The 21320-nt window shown below is 37.1% G+C and overlaps 1 protein-coding gene across 1 annotated transcript in view; it reads right to left on the bottom strand.

The window, feature by feature from the left end:
* The window catches only part of VWA8 (von Willebrand factor A domain containing 8), a 388865-nt gene that overhangs the window by 107234 nt on the left and 260311 nt on the right, over positions 1-21320 (bottom strand). The window contains exons 35-37 of the mRNA XM_024569321.4: positions 20039-20234; positions 11213-11294; positions 7640-7841 (exon numbers count right to left, since the gene is read on the bottom strand). Coding sequence (XP_024425089.3) covers positions 7640-7841; positions 11213-11294; positions 20039-20234 — 480 coding nt within the window. The remainder of the gene's footprint in view (positions 1-7639; positions 7842-11212; positions 11295-20038; positions 20235-21320) is intronic.

Below are 21320 nucleotides of genomic sequence, written 5' to 3'. Positions count from 1 at the left end.
TTTTAACACTAGGAGAGATAATGATTTATGTAACTCATTGGGTCATATTTTAACATTAAGTGTTTGGGTAACAGGTCTTCATTGTAATTTGGGTTTGTTTCCATGTAAGCATTAAACAACTCTGTAGTCCAATATTACCCAAATTCTAAAGTTTGTAACTTTTTTCTAAGTTTTTATTTGTTTACTGAGTACTTTTTCTATGCCAGACATTAATGCACTTCATTCTTACAACAACTTTGTAAGGTATGATGATATTATCTTTATATTATGATTGAAAGTGAAACTTGGAAAGAACAAGTAATTTGCCAAAGATCACATACAAAGTGGAACATGGATTTGTTTTTATTTTTTTTTAATTTTTATTGTTATTCAATTACAGTTGTATGCCTTTTCTCCCTATCCCTCCACCCCACCCCAGCTGAACCCACCTCCCTTCCCCACCTCTACCCTCCCCCCTTGATTTTGTCCATGTGTCCTTTATAGTAGTGGAACATGGATTTGAACCTATATTTAACCACTTTAAATTTTATGCTCTTAAACCACAGGTTATGTGGCCTATGAATAAAATTACAATTCCATCTATAAATATAACAGCAAGGTTTTATTTCTATTGCCACTATGATATGTTGACTTTTTATGAGTATATAAATTATGAGCTCAGAACCATAAAAATTCTATAGCCATTGACTGTGAACATATTCACTGCATTTGACATCTCAATTTATAATTTATATATTATAGAATTAATTTGTTTATAGTACTTTAAAATCATACACTTGTTGATTTGTCTTAAGGAGGTGGTTGCTGATTTTAGTTATATTTAGCAATTACTGATTAAGTTGTAATCCAATAGAAGCAATACTTTTGGAGGAATGTAAAAATCAACTAGCAATTTCCTTCTGAAATACAGTGCTTAGAAGAAAGGTGCCCCCCTGTGCACGAGCCCATGAGTGTCATCCTACTCGAGGGCAGACTTCTCTCTAATCCTTTACTCAAACCATATTTCTGGTTCAAGGACACTGCCAGTGAGTAATTGGGACACTGTGGGCTTCAACATTTCCCAGAGATAACATGATACCATCTTATTTGCATCCTACATGCCCCTTTTCCTTCTTTTGCTTCTTTCTCCCCATCCAGATTTCCACTGCCTTCTTTCTGGAAGGCCTTGCAGTTAGGTAACTGTCCTAATTCTCCCTGGGGAGTTAAAGGCTTAACCAGGCCAGGAGAATGCTGGAATTGGCTGAGAGATAATTGCTAATATTCAGGAATATTAACAATTTTCCTGGGAGTAGAATTTTGGGAGTAGACTATTAACCTTTGGTAGCTTGACATCAGCCAGGAGGAAATATGTACAACGTGGACATTGAGAGGTAAATGCCGAACCACTCCCAGAGTGCTGGTTCATCAGCACACCATTGGGGATTGTGCTCTCCAGGGAATCTTGTGCTTTCATTAGGTATTCCTAAAAACCTTATTCAAAAATCTATATTCAAAGAGAACTTCTATGGGGACTTCCAGCCAAGATGGAGGCGTAGGTAGACACACTGTGCCTCCTAGCAAGACTAAAAGAAGGACAACAATTTAAAAACAAAAAACAACCAGAACTGACAGAAAATCGAACTGTATGGAAGTCTGACAACCAAGGAGTTAAAGAAGACACATTCATCCAGACCAGTAGGAGGGGCAGAGACTGGAAGCTGGGTGGAGAGGACTCGCAGCAAGGCTGCGGCTGGCAGACCCAGCGGGGTGGCGGATTGTGGACCAGGGTGGGCAAAGCTGTAGCTGGCCAGGGAGGCAGCAGTTGGTGGACCAGGTGACAGACCTAGCAACCCAGAGTTGCAGCTTGGGAAAATAAAGCCTCAAACCACTGATTGAAAACACCTGTGGGGTTGGGGCAGCAGCAGGAGAAACTCCCAGCTTCACAACACAGTTCGTTGGAGAGACCCACAGGGGCCTAGAGTGTGCACAAGCCCACCCACTCGGGAATCAGCACCAGAGGGGTCCAATTTGATTGTGGATAGTGGAGGAAGTGACTGAAAACCAGCAGAGAGTAGAGCAAATGCCACTGCTCCCTATCGGACCTTTCCCCACATACAGGGTCACAGCACAGTGACCAGCGTTACCCCGCCCTGGAGAATGCCTAAGGCTCCGCCCCTTAAAGTAACAGATGCGCCAAGAAAAAAAAAATGGCCCAAATGACAGAACACTTCAAAGCTCCGGAAAAAATACAACTAAGCGAGGAAGAGATAGCCAACCTATCAGATGCACAGTTCAAAACACTGGTAATCAGGAAGCTCACAGAATTGGTTGAATTTGGTCACAAATTAGATGAAAAAATGAAGGCTATGCTAAGAGAAATAAAGGAAAATGTACAGGGAACCAATAGTGATGGGAAGGAAACTGGGACTCAAATCAACGGTGTGGACCAGAAGGAACAAAGAAACATCCAACCAGAACAGAATGAAGCAACAAGAATTTGGAAAAATGAGGAGAGGCCTAGGAACCTCCAGGACATCTTGAAACGTTCTAACATGCAAATTATAGGGGTGCCAGAAGGAGAAGAGGAAGAACAAAAAATTGAAAACTTATTTGAACAAATAATGAAGGAGAACTTCCCTAGTCTGGCAAAGGAAATAGACTTCCGGGAAGTCCAGGAAGCTCAGAGAGTCCCAAAGAAGCTGGACCCAAGGAGGAACACACCAAGGCACATCATCATTACATTACCCAAGATTAAACGCAAGGACCTACATCCAAGATTACTGTATCCAGCAAAGCTATCATTTAGAATGGAAGGGAAGATAAAGTGCTTCTCAGAAAAGGTCAAGTTCAAGGAGTTCATCATCACCAAGCCCTTTTTATATGAAATGTTAAAGAGATTTATCTTAGAAAAAGAAGATAAAAAATATCAACAGTTAAAATGACAGCAAACTCACACTTATTAACAACCACACCTAAAACAAAAACAAAAGCAAACTAAGCCAACAACTAGAACAGGAACAGAACCACAGAAATGGAGATCACATGAAGGGTTATCAACAGGGACATGGGCGGGGGAGGTACAGAGAATAAGTGGCATAAATGGTAGGTAGAAAATAGACAGGGGGAGGGTAAGAATAGTATAGGAAATGTAGAAGCCAAAGAATTTATATGTATGACCCATAAACATGAACTATAGGAGGGGAATGTGGGTGGGAGTGGGTGGGCAGAATGGAGTGGAGTGAATGGGGGGGGGGAAATGGGACAAATGTAATAGCATAATCAATAAAATATATTTTTTTAAAAAGAGAACTTCTATGGATGGGATTTCTCTAATACAGCGACTTTCAACATTTTTTTATCTCATAGCACACATAAACTAATTTCTAAAATTCTGTGCCACACCAAAAATACATTTTTTGCCAATCCGACAAAACATATATAAAATTTCAATTCCTTCACACTGGATGGCTTTGTTTTGTTAGCTGTTGTCATTTTTTTAATTTGACAGTCTAAGGGCAAAGAGGTCAGTGCTTCTGACTAAATAGTCAGGTATTGCATGTTTTAAAAATTCTTGTAGTACACCAGTAGAAAATCACTGCTCTAATAGGAATAAACAATGGAAAAAATTCTTAGAGGTATTGCCTAATTGTTACTGTGTAGGCAAACAGCTAGATGATCTTCTGAAAACCAGCTCTGCTGACGCATTGCTAGGAGACGTGGTGGGAAAGTATAAATTTTTTTTTAAAAAAGCATTGCCTTTCTGGGTGAAGGATGATCCCCAAAGGCATATGTATGTATAACAACCCTGTAAAATATGTATTATCCTATAGCAATGACCCACAGAATCAGACTGTTAAGTATTTTCAGAATTACTGACAAAAACAAAGCATGAAGTATGAGAGCGGACTATGTTCCTTAAAAAGAACAAGGAATTGCGAAGCTCCGCAGAAGATCTGGAGATAACACAGCTTGTAAGGTGAAAAACTAAATTTACTGATGGAAAAACTAATTTTACCAATCAAATAACCTAGTGGTTTCCAAAACTGAAAGTAGGCCTTCACATCTTATTGAGATCTTAAAAAATCGTTAACTGTTAAACTAGTGGTCAGGCTTAGTTAGCTAAGTACAGCAAGCTACATTGACAAACATTCCTAGAATATTTTCTTTGAAACAGGGAAGGATGAGTTGTGTTCAGTGCAAACTAGCTTCCTTTTCTATGTTGTTTTTTTACTACACATCTCTCCATTTTCAAATATTTACAATGTTTGTTGTATATCAGGCTCTATCTTAATTATTAAGGATGAATAAGTTCCAGTACCATACGGTCTTTGTTTTAGAGGATTCTATCCATTTTTAAGGTATATAGTATTACTCAAAATCTTCAAAGAGGTTCTACCAGTAATACACAAAATATTCAGTTTCTGATTAGTTTACTGTGATTAGAAGACAACGTTTGAAACCTTTCAGCCTTTTTGCTGTCACAAGAATAGTCACCAGGAGTGTTTTAGAGGAAATGATTTGATTTCTGAAGAAAGCTGTGATATAGTTTTAATGGCCTTCTCAGGAAGAATGCAAAGGGCAATAAATAAAAAAAATACAAAAAGTATGATTTATAAAGAATAGTGTGAAGCATAGTCAGAAAATTTTGTCTTATAATTAACCCATGCTTCTGAAAACATGGAGTCTAAGAGTAATAAAAATGGATTCTTAATAATGGGCTGTTAGAACAACAGTTAGAATGATGCTTTGAGTTTGTTGTTACAATTGTTTACTATCTGAAAACCACGTGTTCCTATCAAAGCATGTAAAATTAATGAACACATTATATACCCAGAGCTTAGTATATACACTCTTGCAAGCTATACTCATTAAAACAACTATCAATGAATTCATTAAACAAAAACAAAAATGCAAGACAACAATGGCTTCAGAGCTAACAAATCTGGAAGCCTGACATGTAGCAAAGTCATAAGGATAGAGATAAAGCATGTGACTGACAGAGTTACCTAAATAAAACATTTCTTTCGACACCAGACAAAGGAATTCAGGAATGATGGGGGCCCATAGGTGGTGGGAGGTATGGGAGGTGATTCGCCTGACCTCCACTGCTGACCTAAAGCAGCACATCAGGACTAACAGGAACCACCCAAGCAGCAGTGTGTACAACTCTCATAGCAGCCTGGGGCTGCCTCAAATTACTGAGTGCAAACCTGGCCTTTTCACTTCTATGATGTAATGTAAATCCTTTTGGCCACTAGATGGAGATCGGGTTACTCTGCAGTGACATGGGAAGCTGCTAGCAGTCAGCAAGTGGTCATATGGTATGGAGAACCTGTTCTTTTCTCAATACTTACAATTAAGCCCCTAAATCAGGAGCAGACCTAGGTTGAATAGAGGGTCCATAAATGAGGAAGAGCTTGAAGGACTAAACAGGAAGAGAACTGGAAAAGACAGATATTTGCTTGTTGTTTGCATTACCCCTGGGATAATTCACATGTAGAGTTGGTTGTGTAAAGTACTAGTAAATAATAACATGAATTGGTCTAAATAAGACCAATTGAATATGTTGTCTCATTGTTTACCAAGCACTGAGAAGGAAGAGGAGATATGCAACCAAAATTGAAACAATGGCAGACTATTTGGACAATGAATCCTAACTGTTTATACATAAAGATATGCTCACAATTTGTTTCTCAGTTTGAATCTGTATATAACTATACATTTTTAGTATCAATCACAACGGATCAGGGAACATCAGAGATGCAAGGAGAATGTTAGATACCAACTATTCTAATTTTCTAAATGGAACTATGATTCAATTACAAATTACGTAACTTTGTTTCTGTTATAGCTGAACATGGAACTGGAGACACAGATATATGTTTCCTGGAAAACAGGTGGTTTGAGGAAGGATCAGATTTGTCTGGTATAATATAGCCAAATATTTTGTTTATTTTTGAGATGTTAGATACTATAATTCTGTTTATTCCTAACTTAATAATCATATATATTCAACAAATACTTATTCAGGTATATAAAACAAATGAATAATTTATGACAGTTTAAAAGAATTCCATTTGTTATCAAATAGCTATAATGAGCAGTGTAATTTAGTATGCATGAATGTGAGCATGAACAAACATACTAATTGCCTGCCGTGTACCAATCGTTATTCTATGAGCTGGGAATGCAAAGACGCGCAACAAAGTCAGGGAAGACACTGGGGAGGGAAAAGTCACATAGCTAACACACAAAGAGTGGTTAATTTTTGTAGCAGTTGACACCAGTTATCAAAATCATGAGTAAAAGTCCTTTTTAAAGTCCCGTGGTAAAAGATAAACTTAATAGACCACAACTATTGCCACAGGAAAAAATGACCTTTGCTCTCTATAACACATGAGAAATTAAAATAAAATAAAGATATAAATACAATAGTGTTCCCTACTAGCTATCAATCATTGTATGAAAATAGGAGTTTAATTAAAAGGAAGAAGAAACTGATGTTCAGAATAGTAAAAGAAACAGAACCATAGTTAATTAATTTTCTAATTATTGTTACGAATAGTGACCAACATTCAGTCTGTTGCTCTGATAAATCCATTGCACTTAAAGACATGTTTATTTTAGAGCTATACATTTGTTTTAGCTTGATTAAATTAATATATTCATACCATTTCAAAAGGACTTGAGATTGTTTGCCTACATTGGTTTGTGATTTTAAAAATGTTCCTTCGAGCTTTTACGAATCTAAGAGAACTATGTATTATTCCTTCAGAAATATATATAGTTCTCTTTTAAGGAAATCACAAAAGTAACCATATAAATAGTTAATTATTAATCAGGTATCAACTGAATAGTTTATGGAAATTTCTTATCTTGCTAATTTGCAGAGCAACACAAATGGCAGAAACCTACCTTTCTTTTTCTGGATAAAAAATGAAATGTAAACAAAGTTTTCTTCTGAAAATTAAAGAAATTACAAATAAATCCTTCAATGATATGCTTTAGTATTTATGGGAATACAGACTTCCTCATTGTTCACATCGGTTCCAGGAAGCAGCTAGATCAGGTGTGACTGAGTCATTTTTGTAGCCATGGAGTCTCCTCTTACTCTGTGACCTGTTCCCTTACATCTTTCCAGGGTAGGGTTGGGTCTACTTACTATGACTGCTAAACTTGCATTATCTGGAGGCAAGGAAATTGATAAAAACACATCTCTATTAGATGCATAATTTGTTTATGTTCTCTAGCCTAAAGGTTTCGGCCTTATAATAATGTGTTGCATTTTAGATCCTCAGTATTTCTATTTCCTGTGTAGCACGCACAGGCACTCACACTGGTGGTAGTAAAAGTGAGCCAGATGCAAAGGTGGTGCTGGTAACTGATTAATGTTTTAGGGTAAAAAATAAAAGTTGATTGTATTAGCATGCTGTGCTGTGAGGAACCTGTATATTTAAGCACTGACAGAAAAAAGGCATATTTTTACTTATTCCCTACCTAAACGGATAAAGTTTGCCTTTTTCTGGGTCCCAAATTTACTTTAGCCATTTAAGCAACTATATTTGAGTCACTGGCTAGAAGTTTTCACAACTGTGGCATTAGGAACTGAATTTATATCTAAGTATGCACCCTTAAGAGATAAGGTCAATTCATGTGGTACCTGCATTTGTCTGTCATCTTGCCCAATCATGTTTCTCCACTCGGTGAGTGACCGCTGCAGACGTTCAAGTCCCGTTTCCCAGAGCCTGACGTGACCTCCCATATCAACAGTAACAACGCCACCATTCCCCCACTCAGCTAGCAGCGCGTCTGTGTCTGAAATAGTAGATAGCCATGTGGTATATGGAGACAGAGATTCTGATCTGAAAAAGAAATCACGGTATTCAGCCAACTGGTAGTCTAGGTAATGAAGCTAGTTTAATGTGAATTAGGTTCATTAAACTTGCTATAAAGAATTCTAAGAGTAAACACATTAAAAGACATCAACAGATCTATCTATAAGTAAAAAAACACACATTTAGTTATTGGTAATTTTTCTGTATTTGTGGATGTCAGATGACATCAGTATTCACTGTTAGAGAGAAACTCTAAATCAACTCACACTTCTCAAACATGCAGCCTAAGGTCAGTGCTGAAAGTGATCTTTGTCTATGTGTTTTAACTGTTTGTGTTTGATATTTTGCCTTTTCTAACTTAGGAAGTTATAAGGATTTATAGTCAGGAATTTATGTATTTCTTGTGTTATATATTTCATACAAATACATATTTCATTTATTTATATTTATGATATGTATGTCTATATATCTATATGTATCTATATCTATCTATCTATCTATCTATCAAATCATTTCTAGGAGTGCAATTTTGCCCGTAAGAGTTGATTTCATACATACTTTATCTGAGTACAGCTAGTACTATACAAAAACATACACTAGAAATTCCACTTACTAGTGTTGGCTCTCTAAATACATCTGATATATTCTATATGAAATGAATTGTCTACAGGGATGGTCTCATCAGATAATAAAAACATTAGCTATCATTGTTGACTTGTAAAACCACAAAACCACTATGTATTAGGGGAAGTCTTATATTCCAAAAGTAAACCAAGACTACTTTGACCTTTTTTTTTCAGTCTGCCTTCGTAGATTGTAAACACAGAGTAACAAAGCCAGCTCCTCTGTAACACAGAAGTCTTAGAAAATGTTTATACGAAGAGGATGACAACAGTAGGATGGGACCAAGTGTCTCAGAATTACTTTGCAGTACCAGAAGGACTGAAAGAAAGTAACATTGATATAATACAGGCTATCACTGTTTGTGCTCTCCAAAAAAACATTTGCCTTACGAAAAAAAAATTAGTAGGTACAGATGGTGAAGTAAAGGGCTACTCAAGAGTAATGAAATTTATTCATGTGAAACTATGATGTTTGAAAGTCTTCCAAGAGTACTCAAGATTGTGCGTCTAATGAGCCCTGTATCTACTGGTTGAGTATTTAACTCGCCACCGTGAAAACCAAAATTTACAAGGGCAATTTCTTCAATATGGCAATAAACAGTGCTGAAGAAATCACATTCTTACAACAATTTGTATACTAGGTCTAAAATCTCCACTTTTTCTTTTTCAAATATGTGTTCCCCTTATAGATCATAGTAAGTTCTTTAAAGAGCACAAAGATTTATAGTAGAGTGAAATCTAGATTTATATACACCCACCTACCTAGGCAGTATCATTTTACAAGTAGAAATAATATAAAAATTTGAGAAAAATACATTTTACTGAGGGCAAAATTGATATATTCATTTTGGCCCTTCATTTACATATAATTTTGCTATATTTTTCTATTATTTGAAGTTAGCTATCAAATGGAAAATTCCTGATATCTAGCAGAATGCTCAATTTAAGCACTTAGCAACAAAATTGAAATCCAGATGGGTTGTTCCCTTGGGTTACAATATATGCCAAAATATGACAAGAGTTAATCTCAAGAGAAACTCAGGACATACTGACAATGAACAGACTGTAAACCACGTGGCATGTAAAATGTGGCAAGTCCAAATTTAGATGTTTTGTAAGTATAAAATACATACTAGCTATGTAAGGCATACTAGCTATCAAAGACATAAAAAAGAAGGAATGTAAACTATATCATTAAAATTTTATATTGAATACATGTCAAAATTATAATATTTAAGATACATTGTAAATAAAATATTAAAGTTAATTTCACTTTTTTTTTACTTTGTTAATGTGCTTACCAAGGAAAATAATATTACATATGTGGCTCACATTACATATTTCTATTGGACAGTGCATCTAAATGAATTATGGTGACCAGCTGGCACTGATTCTATACATAGTTGCTCTTCCAGATGTTCTTTCTATGGCAGGTATAACAGATATGTTACTGAGAAAGTTAAAAGAGAAAAACATAGAAATCAAAAGCTAGGGCTAATAAGGAGAATATAATAAAAGAAATTGTTTAATGTTTTAGAAATGTAAAATACAGAAAGTTGTTCTTTGCTTTTGTAACTTGCACTAACAGTGTATTTTAATGAGCATGCAATTAATATGAATAAGGACTTTCCCTAAATGACTAAAATTATTTTCCATTAAACTGACACATGAAGGCATACTTATATATGTTGGAATAAGTAAATCTATGTCTTCAAATATGCTTTCATTATTTATATTTCTTGAACTTGCCCAAAGGGTCCTAAGAAATGAAACTGCGCTTCTGAGTTATTTTGTACTGTTATGCTGAGCTATTTTCCTCTGGGAATTGAGGAGTGGGTAAAAAGGTGGCCTGGTGATATAGCAGGTAATCGACAAGTTCCAGTGTCCCTGGCCTTCCTGTGACATTGGAAGGCTTTCCAGGCTGCTCTGCTCAGGATTTCAAATGATTTTTTAATTTGTTTTATTTTTTCCATCACCACTTATCCACTCTGTACCCCACCAACCCCCTTCCACGCCCTGAGTGATGTTTTCGCCACTGTGTTGTGAAGGCTCAGTCACCTGTGAGGGACTATGTGTGAGGAGGGGATGTGAGACCAAAGCAGGTGTACTCGCAGTTTGAAAGAGGTCAGGCACGTGTGCAACCAGAGCGGGATGGGCTACAGGTGAGGACACCTATGCCCATCAAGGCCCACCGAGCCTCATTGCTTCTCTGTTTGTGTCCTCGTCTAGCTAGTGTGAATGCTTTGCTTCCGCCCCTGGACAATAATAAAAGCAGTGAATGGTAATGAATTCTATTCCAAATCTCTAAAATCCTTTGACTACTATATGGCCTTCATGGTTGCAGATGCACAATAACATATTTTAAAACAGTATTAAGCAAATACTATTTAAATTACTTTGACATTTTGAACCCATTTACCTCAGAGAAATAATACATAAAGTTAGTAAGTATTAAAATTTCTGCAATACTAAAAATGCTGCTTCAGAAACAGAAAAATTACCATTAGGACAGATCAACAAAAGAGAAATGAAGTCTATAAAGCTGATTGATTTATACCTATGTAACAACTGAACATTTTTCCAAAATGAAAATTAAAAAGGCAGTCAGGCATGCAGAAGAACAGCAAGATATAAACCATCTGTAAGTGAAAAAAAAAAGAGCTTTCTATTTAAGGAAGCAAGAAGCACACATCTACTCAAAGTACTTGTTAAGAATTCACTCATTTTTAAAAAAATCTGACACACAAGCTAAGAAGAAAGGTTTAAACAGATTACCTGGGAATAGGGATATATCGGAGTTTCTTTGATTGAAGATCAGTGACTTCTATATAACCGGATGTGTGTGGAGGGGTAGCATCTGCAAATAGTCAGGACATAAGCAGAGCATTAAATTACTACATGGTACCAAAATAGGACCCCCCCAAAAGCATGAATCCTGCTAAAAGTGGAATGAAGTTATCAATAGCCTGAAACAGAACTCTGAGACCCACTTGACAAGGTCCTGGGCTAAGTCCAGCCTCAAGGCCAGACTCCTCAACTTATGTTTTTCTTAGGGAAATACAAAGACTGTCAATTAGATGCGTATTAGACAGTGATTCTTTACTGTCAAAAAGTAACCTAAGTTCTTTTCATTGTCTTTAAAAGCATCCCAAGATGGGTCAATGTTTTAGTACTTTCAGTGAAATGTTTCATTTGAATTCTGGTTTCTTTCTTAGGAAGTCACAATGCTAGCATAATCTGGTGCCAACTTATTTTCACTGGGGGCCACATCAGCCTCGCAGTTGCCTTCAAAGGGCTGAAATAATTTTAGGACTGTGTAAATGTAACCTCTCCTTAACTGTTAAGAAGTTGAAATTACTCTCTGCCCTTTGAAGGCAACTGCAAGACTGCTGTGGCCCCCAGTGAATGAGTTTGACACCCCTGATTTGTCAGAATCAGCACCTACTTTGTAATCAGGCTGACCTTGTATGAAAGGCTTACATTTCTGAACAGTGTTTTATGCTGGTCAGGTTAGTTATTGCTCTGAGACCTGCTTTTATCATTGGCAAAATGAGGATAAACAGCAGCTTCAGAATATCATCATAAACATTATTTTGAGGATTAGATGAATTTAGTAAATTCAAAGCACCAAGTTAGTAATGGCCCAACACAGAGTTGCAGTTAGCGCAGCCCTAGGAGACAGGAAAAGGTGAAGTGAGGATGGGGCAGTGGGGCGAGGACACAGTCATGAAGAATAGGAAAATATGGGGAAGGAGAGGGTTCAACAACAATGATGTTGTTTCTCAGCAAATTCCTGGGGTTTACTGAAATTCTCTGGGTTTTCCACAGCCCTGAGTACTACCATCACTCTCATCTTCTCTAGCTGCCATTCAGTGTGCATCAAGAGCTCTACTTAGTCTTTACAGATAGCTTTTTTAATACTGATAACAACAAAGACTTAGGATTCTGGTTTAAGAGATGAGGAAGCTGAGGTTTACAGAGGTAATATAATAATGTGGCTTGCTTGAGGTGACGTAGCGGTAGAGCAATGGAGGTGGTTTTCAAACCCACAGCTTTCTGCCTCTGAAATCTATGTTCTGTCTACCACTCCCACAGCTCCTACTTGAGTGGGCCCTAGAGCAACAACAATTTTACGAATAGAAAAGAAAGAGATGAGGAACCCACAAGATAAGGTGGAAAGTTCTTTTTTGGGAAGAAAAAAAGAAACCCACTGTGGGCCCTGAAGGACTTAGAAAGAATTCTAGGGTGGGATCACAGGCCTGGGGCCCAGTAAGAGCTGCAGAGCTAGGCAAGGAGTGAGGCCAGGGGTGAAGGGGTCAGGGGAGGAGAAGATAATGTGCAGGGATAGCAGAGGGTAAGAAGAGAGAGTTACTATGGTAAGCTGACCACCCAGCTGGATTGGCCGTTTGTACAAGATGAACATGCTTATCCTAAGTCAGGTACTGACTGCATTGGAAGTGCTGCCTGCGATATAAGGTCAATCTTGGATAAAGTTGTGCATCGTATGTCATTTTTGACAGTTCCTGCTGCTAAGACCTAGCTGAAGTAGGTTCAATTATTTATAGACCCAGGCTCTTTGCCAAAAATGACCACTTATTGAAGCAGTTGGGATGGCTTGAGCTGCCTAGCTTTTTTGGCTTGCCGCTAACAGGAACTATTTTCATAACTATTAGTATTAAGTTGAGTTGCTGCCATTAGTACTTTTAGATTGCCCGAGAAAGCACAGCAAGCCAATTCATTTTAAATTATCTTTTTAAAAATTTTTTCTTTTTTTCATTGTGCAAATTAATTTCATGGCATAAAGAGGATGAGAAAATTCAATAGCTGTGTCTGTTTCAAGTAGAGAAAGCAATAATTTTACTCTTGGTGCTAAAAAATGTTTTCATTATCAGAAAAGGCAATTTATGTCTATAAAGTACTTCAAAAAATACCAAAGCTGGTGGTAGTGGTGGTGATAATTGTAAGCATTTGAAAACTAATCAGAATTGATGTTTGCTGATTTGAAAATAAATCAGCTCAGAATATATGATTAAGGAAGTAAAAAACCTTGGCTAGATTTCTCTCCAAACTTAGCCAAATCCTTGTCTATCCATTTTAAATGTTCCAACACTGCAGAGAGGACGGAGGCTCAGTAAATTTCCATCACATTTATAATCCCGGTGGATTTCAAAGGCAGGTATAAACTGTATTTAGGGATTAGTTCTCTGATGATTAAAGGGGAGTCTGCTGCAGTGTAGACCACGTCGTTCCCATGGACAGTGGGGACAGCTCACACGCACAGTGCCAAGGTGAGGAAGAGGTAGAAAAACTGTCAGGCAAAAGCACCAAGAACATTTACAGAGAGAAAATGAAATTATGTTAAAAAAATTTACTCCTTCTAGCAATGTAATTTGATGTGCATCTGTTAACTTCTACTTAATAATCTTGTACTCACAAATCAAGGGTGATGTGTGCCTTGCAATCACGCTGATACCAAATCTTTGAATTTAAGCAAAGTTCAGAAAACAGTACACTGCTTTCAATCAAGAATCATTATTTTGCATTTAAAGAGCTGAGGCTTATGATTAAAACAAGGTAACAGTTAATTATAAGAAAATCAATTAGAAGAAAGCAGTATATCTCTTTCCCCATGTATTAAACAAAAGTTATACCATCGTTAAGCCACCAGGAGAGTAGCCTTTGCAGTTTCTATTGATTTCTTTAATAAAAGGCTGATATGCATTAGTTCCTGACTAGTCAGGTAATTGGATTCTATTTCCTTTAAAAGACTGAATTTTCATCAGAGATTTACATGAGCATAAAGAGTCACAGTTAACTCTTTCCATATACCCCCTCCCTGCCCAGCACCTTGTTTTCCCATTCCCAATGTATTTATATAAAAAATTTTGGTTAGATTAATATCCAGTGCTTCTATTATTATGATTATATAAATGCTATTCATAGCTGAGCTACGACTTATTTTTGGTATTATTGCTTTCTATTTCCTGTACAACCTTTTCTTTTCATGGAGTTAATAATCAACGTGTTTTGTTGTTGGTTTAATTTTTCACCTAGCACAAATTCATCCTCAAAGTGTCCTCTAACTGTCAAAATCTCTAAGTATATTTAAACATATTGGACTTATCACTTTCACTTTCTTGGAGGTATCTCTCCTGAAATCTTCTCATTTTTTCTAATCTGAACTGATTGGTCCCTAGGCCTCTGCCCAGCTATCATCCCAGGGTCTCCCTTTACCATTTTCCTAGGGATTTTTTTCAATAGCCCAATAAGTCTTCCTATGTACCAGCCACTATCCTAAGCACTTTTGTGCTTAGGAATATTTAAAGAACACTACTTAAAACAAATGAGGAGAAATAAAACTCCTACCAATCCAAAAAAATTGCAAAAGATACAAATAGGCAATTCTAGAAGAGTAAATCACAACATATAAAAAGACATTTAAACTTATTAGAAAACAGGGAAAGGTAATGTGAAACCACAACCTAAAAACTTCTACAAGAGCACATGAGGACGCAGAGCCCCGGGACTCCTTTTATGCTGTGATTGACAGCTCTGGGAAATGGCTCAGTGATGTCACTTTTAGATATAATATATATGTTACACACCATAAAAGTCCTTGAGGAAAACATTGGCAGGAAAATCTCAGACATTCCACACAGCAACATCCTCACAGACACATCCCCTAAAGCAAGGGACATAAAGGAAAGAATAAACAAATGGGACCTCATCAAAATAAAAAGCTTCTGCATGGCTAAAGAAAACAGCACCAAATTACAAAGAGAACCAACAGTATGGGAAAACATATTTGCTAATGATACCTCAGACAAGGGCCTGATCTCCAAAATAGATAAAGAACTCACACGACTCCACTCCAGGAAGACAAACAACCCAATTAAAAAATGGGCAAAGGACTTGAACAGACACTTCTCCAAGGAAGACATACAGAGGGCCCAAAGACATATGAAAAGATGCTCAGCATCACTAGCCATCAGAGAGATGAAAATTAAAACCACAATGAGGTACCATCTCACACCAGTGAGAGTGGCCAACATTAACAAATCCACAAACAAATGTTGTAGAGGATGCGGAGAAAAGGGAACCCTAGTGCACTGTTGGTAGGAATGCAGACTGGTGAGACCACTGTGGAAAACAATATGGAATTTCCTCAGAAAACTAAAAATGGAACTGCCCTTTGACCCAGCAATTCTGCTGCTGGGATTATACCCTAAGAACCCTGAAACACCAATCCAAAAGAACCTGTGCACCCCAATGTTCATAGCAGCACAATTTACAATAGCCAAGTACTGGAAGCAACCTAAGTGCCCATCAGCAAACGAGTGGATCCAAAAACTACGGTATATTTACACAATGGAATTCTATGCAGCAGAGAGAAAGAAGGAGCTTATACCCTTTGCAACAGCATGGATGGAACTGGAGAGCATTATGCTAAGTGAAATAAGCCAGAAAGTGAGGGACAAATACCATATGATCTCACCTTTAACTGGAACATAATGAATAGAAGAAAAAAAGCAAACGAAATATAACCAGAGACATTGAAGTTAAGAACAATCTAACAATAGCCGGGGGGCGGGGACAGTGAAAAGAGGGGATTACAGGAACTACTATAAAGGACACATGGACAAAACCAAGGGGGAGGGTGGAGGTGGGGGAGGGAGGTGGGTTCAGCTGGGGTGGGGTGGAGGGATGGGGAGAAAAGGCATACAACTGTAATTGAATAACAATAAAAATTAAAAAATTTTAAAAAAGAAATAGATATAATATATACGTTACAGACTCTCAACATATGCACAGTGATGCCAGGTAAAAGACTATATATAGACCATTATTTTTAATAGCAATAAATCAGAAAGACACTAATGCACATCAATAAAGAAGAGATGAATAAATTGTGGTATTACGGTAGTGAAAATTAATGAGGTAGAGCCATCAGTATGGATGATAACAAAGATTCTCTTTCTCATCAAATTCTAGTCAGACTCCAACTAGACCCTGACTTTTGGGCTTCCAAAAGTTTGTCTCTGCATTGTTCAATGTTAGCAAGAATAATGCCACATAAGCTTGATCCAAATTCCCTACTCTCGGTATCTGATTGAGTTCCTGATCATCCACTGGCTTGCCTTCAGCAAAAATCCTCTTAGGTTGACTTAGTCAGAATTTTCCCTCACCCTCTTAGCAATTTTTCATTCACTGATCGTCACCAAATTGGAGGATCTATACTACCTGATTTTAAGACTTGACTATAAAGTATAAAGCTAGAAAGTAATTAAGAAAATATGGTAATAGTGAAGGGATGGACACATAAATCAGTGGAACAAAACAGACTCACACATAAGGTCAGTTGATTTTCAGCTGCAGTCTGAATAATTCAACGGAGAAAGGAGAGTGTTTCAGCAAATGGTGCTGACGTAACTGAACATTCCCCTGCAAAACAATAAGTCTCACCCCACACCTTGTACCATATGAAAAATTAACTCAAAATGAAGCATAAATGTAAAATCTAGAAATGTAACATTCCTAGAAGAAAGCATAGGAGGTTTTTCCTTTATCAAAATGGGAGAAAATGTTTGGAAAGCATATATCTGATACTGAACTTGTATCCAGAATATATAAAGAACATTCAAAACTCATTAAAGAGAAAGCAAATAACTCAATTCAAAAAATGGGCAAAAGACCTGAAGAGACTTTTCATTAAAGAAGATACACATGAAAAGATGTTCAACATCATTAGGAACTAGGGAAAATGCAAATAAAAATGAGATGTCACTATACACCAATTAGAATGGCAAAAACCTGACAATACCAAGTACTAGAAAAGAGGCAGAGCAACTAGAACCCTCATTCATTGCTGAGAGGTGTACGAAATGGTACTGCCACGTAGGCAGTTTCACCATATGATGTAAGAACGCCACTCCTAGGTATTTAACCGTGTGAAACAAAAACCTATGTTCATTTAAAAACCAGTGTACAAATGTGCACAGCAGCATTGTTCATTATTGCCCCAAATTGGAAACTATCCAAATATCTACTTGTGAATAGATAGACAAACTTTCGTACATCTACCAAATAGGCTACTTACTACTTGGCAATAAAAAGGAACAAAGTATTGGTACACACAACATGAGTGACTCTCAAATACATTACATTAAGTGAAAGAAGCCAGCATCAAAAGACTACACACTGTGTGATTCCATTTACATGACATCTGCAATAGGCACATCAGTAAGTACAGAAGTCAGATGGGCAAGGGTTGGTGGGTTGGGAGGAGGGCTTGATCACAAAGTGTCATGAGGGAGATTTGGTGGAACAAAACACCATATCACCATACAAAACACCAAAACACCATATCACCATGCAAAACACCAAAACACCATACAACTGCATGGTGAGGAGGATGGAGCAGTTCTCTATCTGTTGTGGTGACAGTTACACAACTGTATGTATCTGTGAAACTCACAGCACTGTAACACTCAAAAGGGTAAATTTTACTGTATATAAAATGGATCTTAATAAGATGAAAATGTATTCTTTAAAAATATCACTCATGTGTGGAGAATGTGAGGAGGAAGGAAGAGTGGAAGAGGGAAGTACATCGGGAGGCTAATATTCCAGTGCAAGGTGTTGGTGATGATTTGGATGTTGGCGATAACAACTGCAGACAAGAAGGTGGACAAAAGATATATTTGTAAGATTGTATCAAAAGGACATGTAATTGATGATGGATTTGATATGGAGGGTGAGGGGGAAGTATGAGGGCTGACCTCCAGGTTCCTGGGTAAAAGAAGGTGCTCTAAATTCTAGCACAGAATTTCTTGTAATCCCTGGAATGCTCTGTCATGCCCCTGCACCTTTCACACGGGCTTCCCTCTTGGTGGAACAATTCCTTCATCTGATTTCCTCCCACTCACCCTTCAAGAGTCGGCTCATAACCACCAGTCTGGGCTGTAAGCTTCTCCTCTGTGCTCGTATGTCACCTTGTGACCATTCCTCCCACAGCAGTGTACAGCGGTCGGCAGTTTATTCACCTGCCTCTTCTACCATGGAAACCATTTTAAGGAAACGGTGATTTATGTGGAAGGAACGACTAATTCTAAATATTAACATATAACCAAGACTTTTCAATCCCAATAATAGATTATTATAATTCATTTAGAATTATATTTATGAAGTCCACACTAGTATAAAAATGTAAACACCTCTATGATGCAAATAATAATCAGTGGCACAATGACCAAAATTTTTCATAATTATCTATCATAATGAAAGCCAGTATGCTTCAGTAAGAATAGCTCTGGACTAGGGACTGAAGGCCTTGGTGCAAACGGGGCTCTGGGGTGACCCTCAGCAAACTATTTTACCTCTCTGTTTCCCTGCATATAAATTAGAGTGTACATTAACAATAAAATGGGGATTTGAAGATTAAATGAATTTACATAAAGAAAATGATCAGCATAGGACTTGACATATGCTATGCAGTGCTGCATATTGGTTTGATATAATTTTAAATCAAAGGGTCACTTGCTGATATAAATAGATCTCTGAAGACTTTGGGGCATCAGCTCGTGCCCTGGTAAAGGCAACTCATATACCAGCAGCAGCCTGAGGAGACCGCCAACACCAGAGCTGCCCTCTCTAGCAACGTGCTATAGCAACAAGGGACTTTTGTTTTGTGCTGGTAGCTGGCAGTGTGCTCCAGGCTGGTTATGTGGTCTCTCAAAGAAGAGGTACACCTCAACTAAATTTGACTTTATTTCTTTCACCTCTCTTTGACTGAAACAATAGTGTGATTAATTGATCATTGGTTTGAAGTATATTATTTCTTTATTGGCTTATTAAAAGACATTATTCTGTATGCTATTGGCTTATGAAATTCCTACAGTGAACATGTGTTAAATAAATTGCTGGCAAAGAAAGCTCAGTCTCTGAGCATAATTTGTAGCCCCAAACAACACATGTAGTAATAAATATAAATTGATTTTTGAGAGGATTAATAAGTGAAATCAGTCACCTAAATCTCTGGCCTTTCATCACAAGAATTTAAGCCAGCGGTTTTCACTTTTTTCATCTCATGGCACACATAAACTAACCACTAAAATTCTGTGGCACACCAAACACATATATTATTTTTTGCTAATCTAACAAAAAATAGGTAGAGTTTTGATTCATTCATATAGGGCAGCTATTGTGTTTGCTGTTGTCATTTTTGTTTTATTTGACAATCTAAGGGAAAAGAGGTCAGTGGCACATCAGTTGAGAATTGCTGGTTTAAGACAAAAGCCAGAACCCATTCTCTATGTCTAATACTCTAGTGATTTTTCAGGTTTCTTGACAACACATTCTATGTAAAGTTGTTGTATAGACTGTAGTGCAAATGAACATGTGTTCTAACAGTAACGGCTACAACTGCACCGTGTGAGAAGTTGAGTGAAAACTTTCTGAGTACATACAAGTGTTTAAAACTATTAGACTCGTTATAATTATTTACATTTATAAATATACAATGATAATTATAAATTAAATATCCCTACCAAAAGCAAACTACCTTTAACTACCTTGCTGACGAGGAACTGGTAAGTTTCTTACCTTTCGGGTAGATATCTTTTAGAGGGACTTCTCCCGGCGGCAAAATCCTGATGATCTGATTAGTATCTAGGAGAGTCACACAATTGCTCTGTTTTGGAGTTCCACTCTTCTTCTTTCCTCCGTAGAACCCTGTATCAGTGACCCTTGACTTATGTAAAGATGATGGCCTTTTCCAAGAATAAACTTCACTGGGTGACTGAGAGTAAAATAAAAAGAGATCAAAGCCCTGAAGTGCTATTCACCACATTCACCACAATTTTCATAATGCAGCCCTATAAGCTACCGTATCTTATAAGCTATAAGATACCTGTGGTAACTTCCTTTTTACAAATAAAATAAAATATTCCTTAAACTTTTTGAATTCGGTAGAGGAGATAGCTGCTTCACCAATAATCATAATTTTCAGACAAGCATGAATATACAACACATTTTTATCTTGAAGTAAATTATAAATAAAAGGCTGGAATATAACAATATAGATCATTTAAAAATAAAACAAACGCCTAATGTATCCACTGTCTGGCATAAGGAATAGAACATTAACAGTATTTTCTTAATTAAAGTATAGTTGACATACTACACTGTATTAGTTTCAGGTGTACAGCACAGTGACTCAACACCTATATACCTTCCAAAATGATCACCATGTTAAGTCTACTTATCATAAGGCCCTGATAGCCCACACTGGGCTATGCTCATGCATGGACACCCTCTTCACCTTATCTGGGCTCCCACAAAGCACACCAAACTTCCCCTTCATGGGAACACCCCATCTTCATCCTGTCTGGACTTGATTCCCATCACCAGTGTTTATACCCCCCGCCCCCCACCCAGATGTTCCTTCCGCTTGCTCGGGTTCTGACCTCTTACATCTCACACTGGGACATTGTTTGTCCATTTTTGAAATACTGGATTATTGGTTTTCTCACTCTTGAATTTTGAGAAATCTTTATATATTCCTGATACAAGACCTTTGTTGAAAATGTGATTTGCCAATATTTTCTCCCGGTCCACAGACTGTCTTTTTCCTTCTCTTAATAGTGTCTTTTACAGAGAACTTAGGTTTTTAGTTTTGATGAAATTTAATTTATTGTTTTTTTTTTAATGGATCATGCCTAAAATGCCTGCTACAATGTTTAATAGAAATGGTGACAGTGGGTAATGCTGTCATATACTTGATATTAAAGGGATACTTTTAATGTTCTCACTATCGAGGATGACATGTGCTGATATTTGGTATTTGGTTAAGAAACTTTTAATATGTGTATAACAATTTAGGTGC

The sequence above is a fragment of the Desmodus rotundus genome, chromosome 13, assembly GCF_022682495.2.
Source record: "Desmodus rotundus isolate HL8 chromosome 13, HLdesRot8A.1, whole genome shotgun sequence".
Lineage (NCBI taxonomy): Eukaryota > Metazoa > Chordata > Mammalia > Chiroptera > Phyllostomidae > Desmodus > Desmodus rotundus.
The sequence above is the reverse complement of the archived record's forward strand: the minus strand, read 5'-3'. Positions and strand labels throughout refer to the sequence as shown.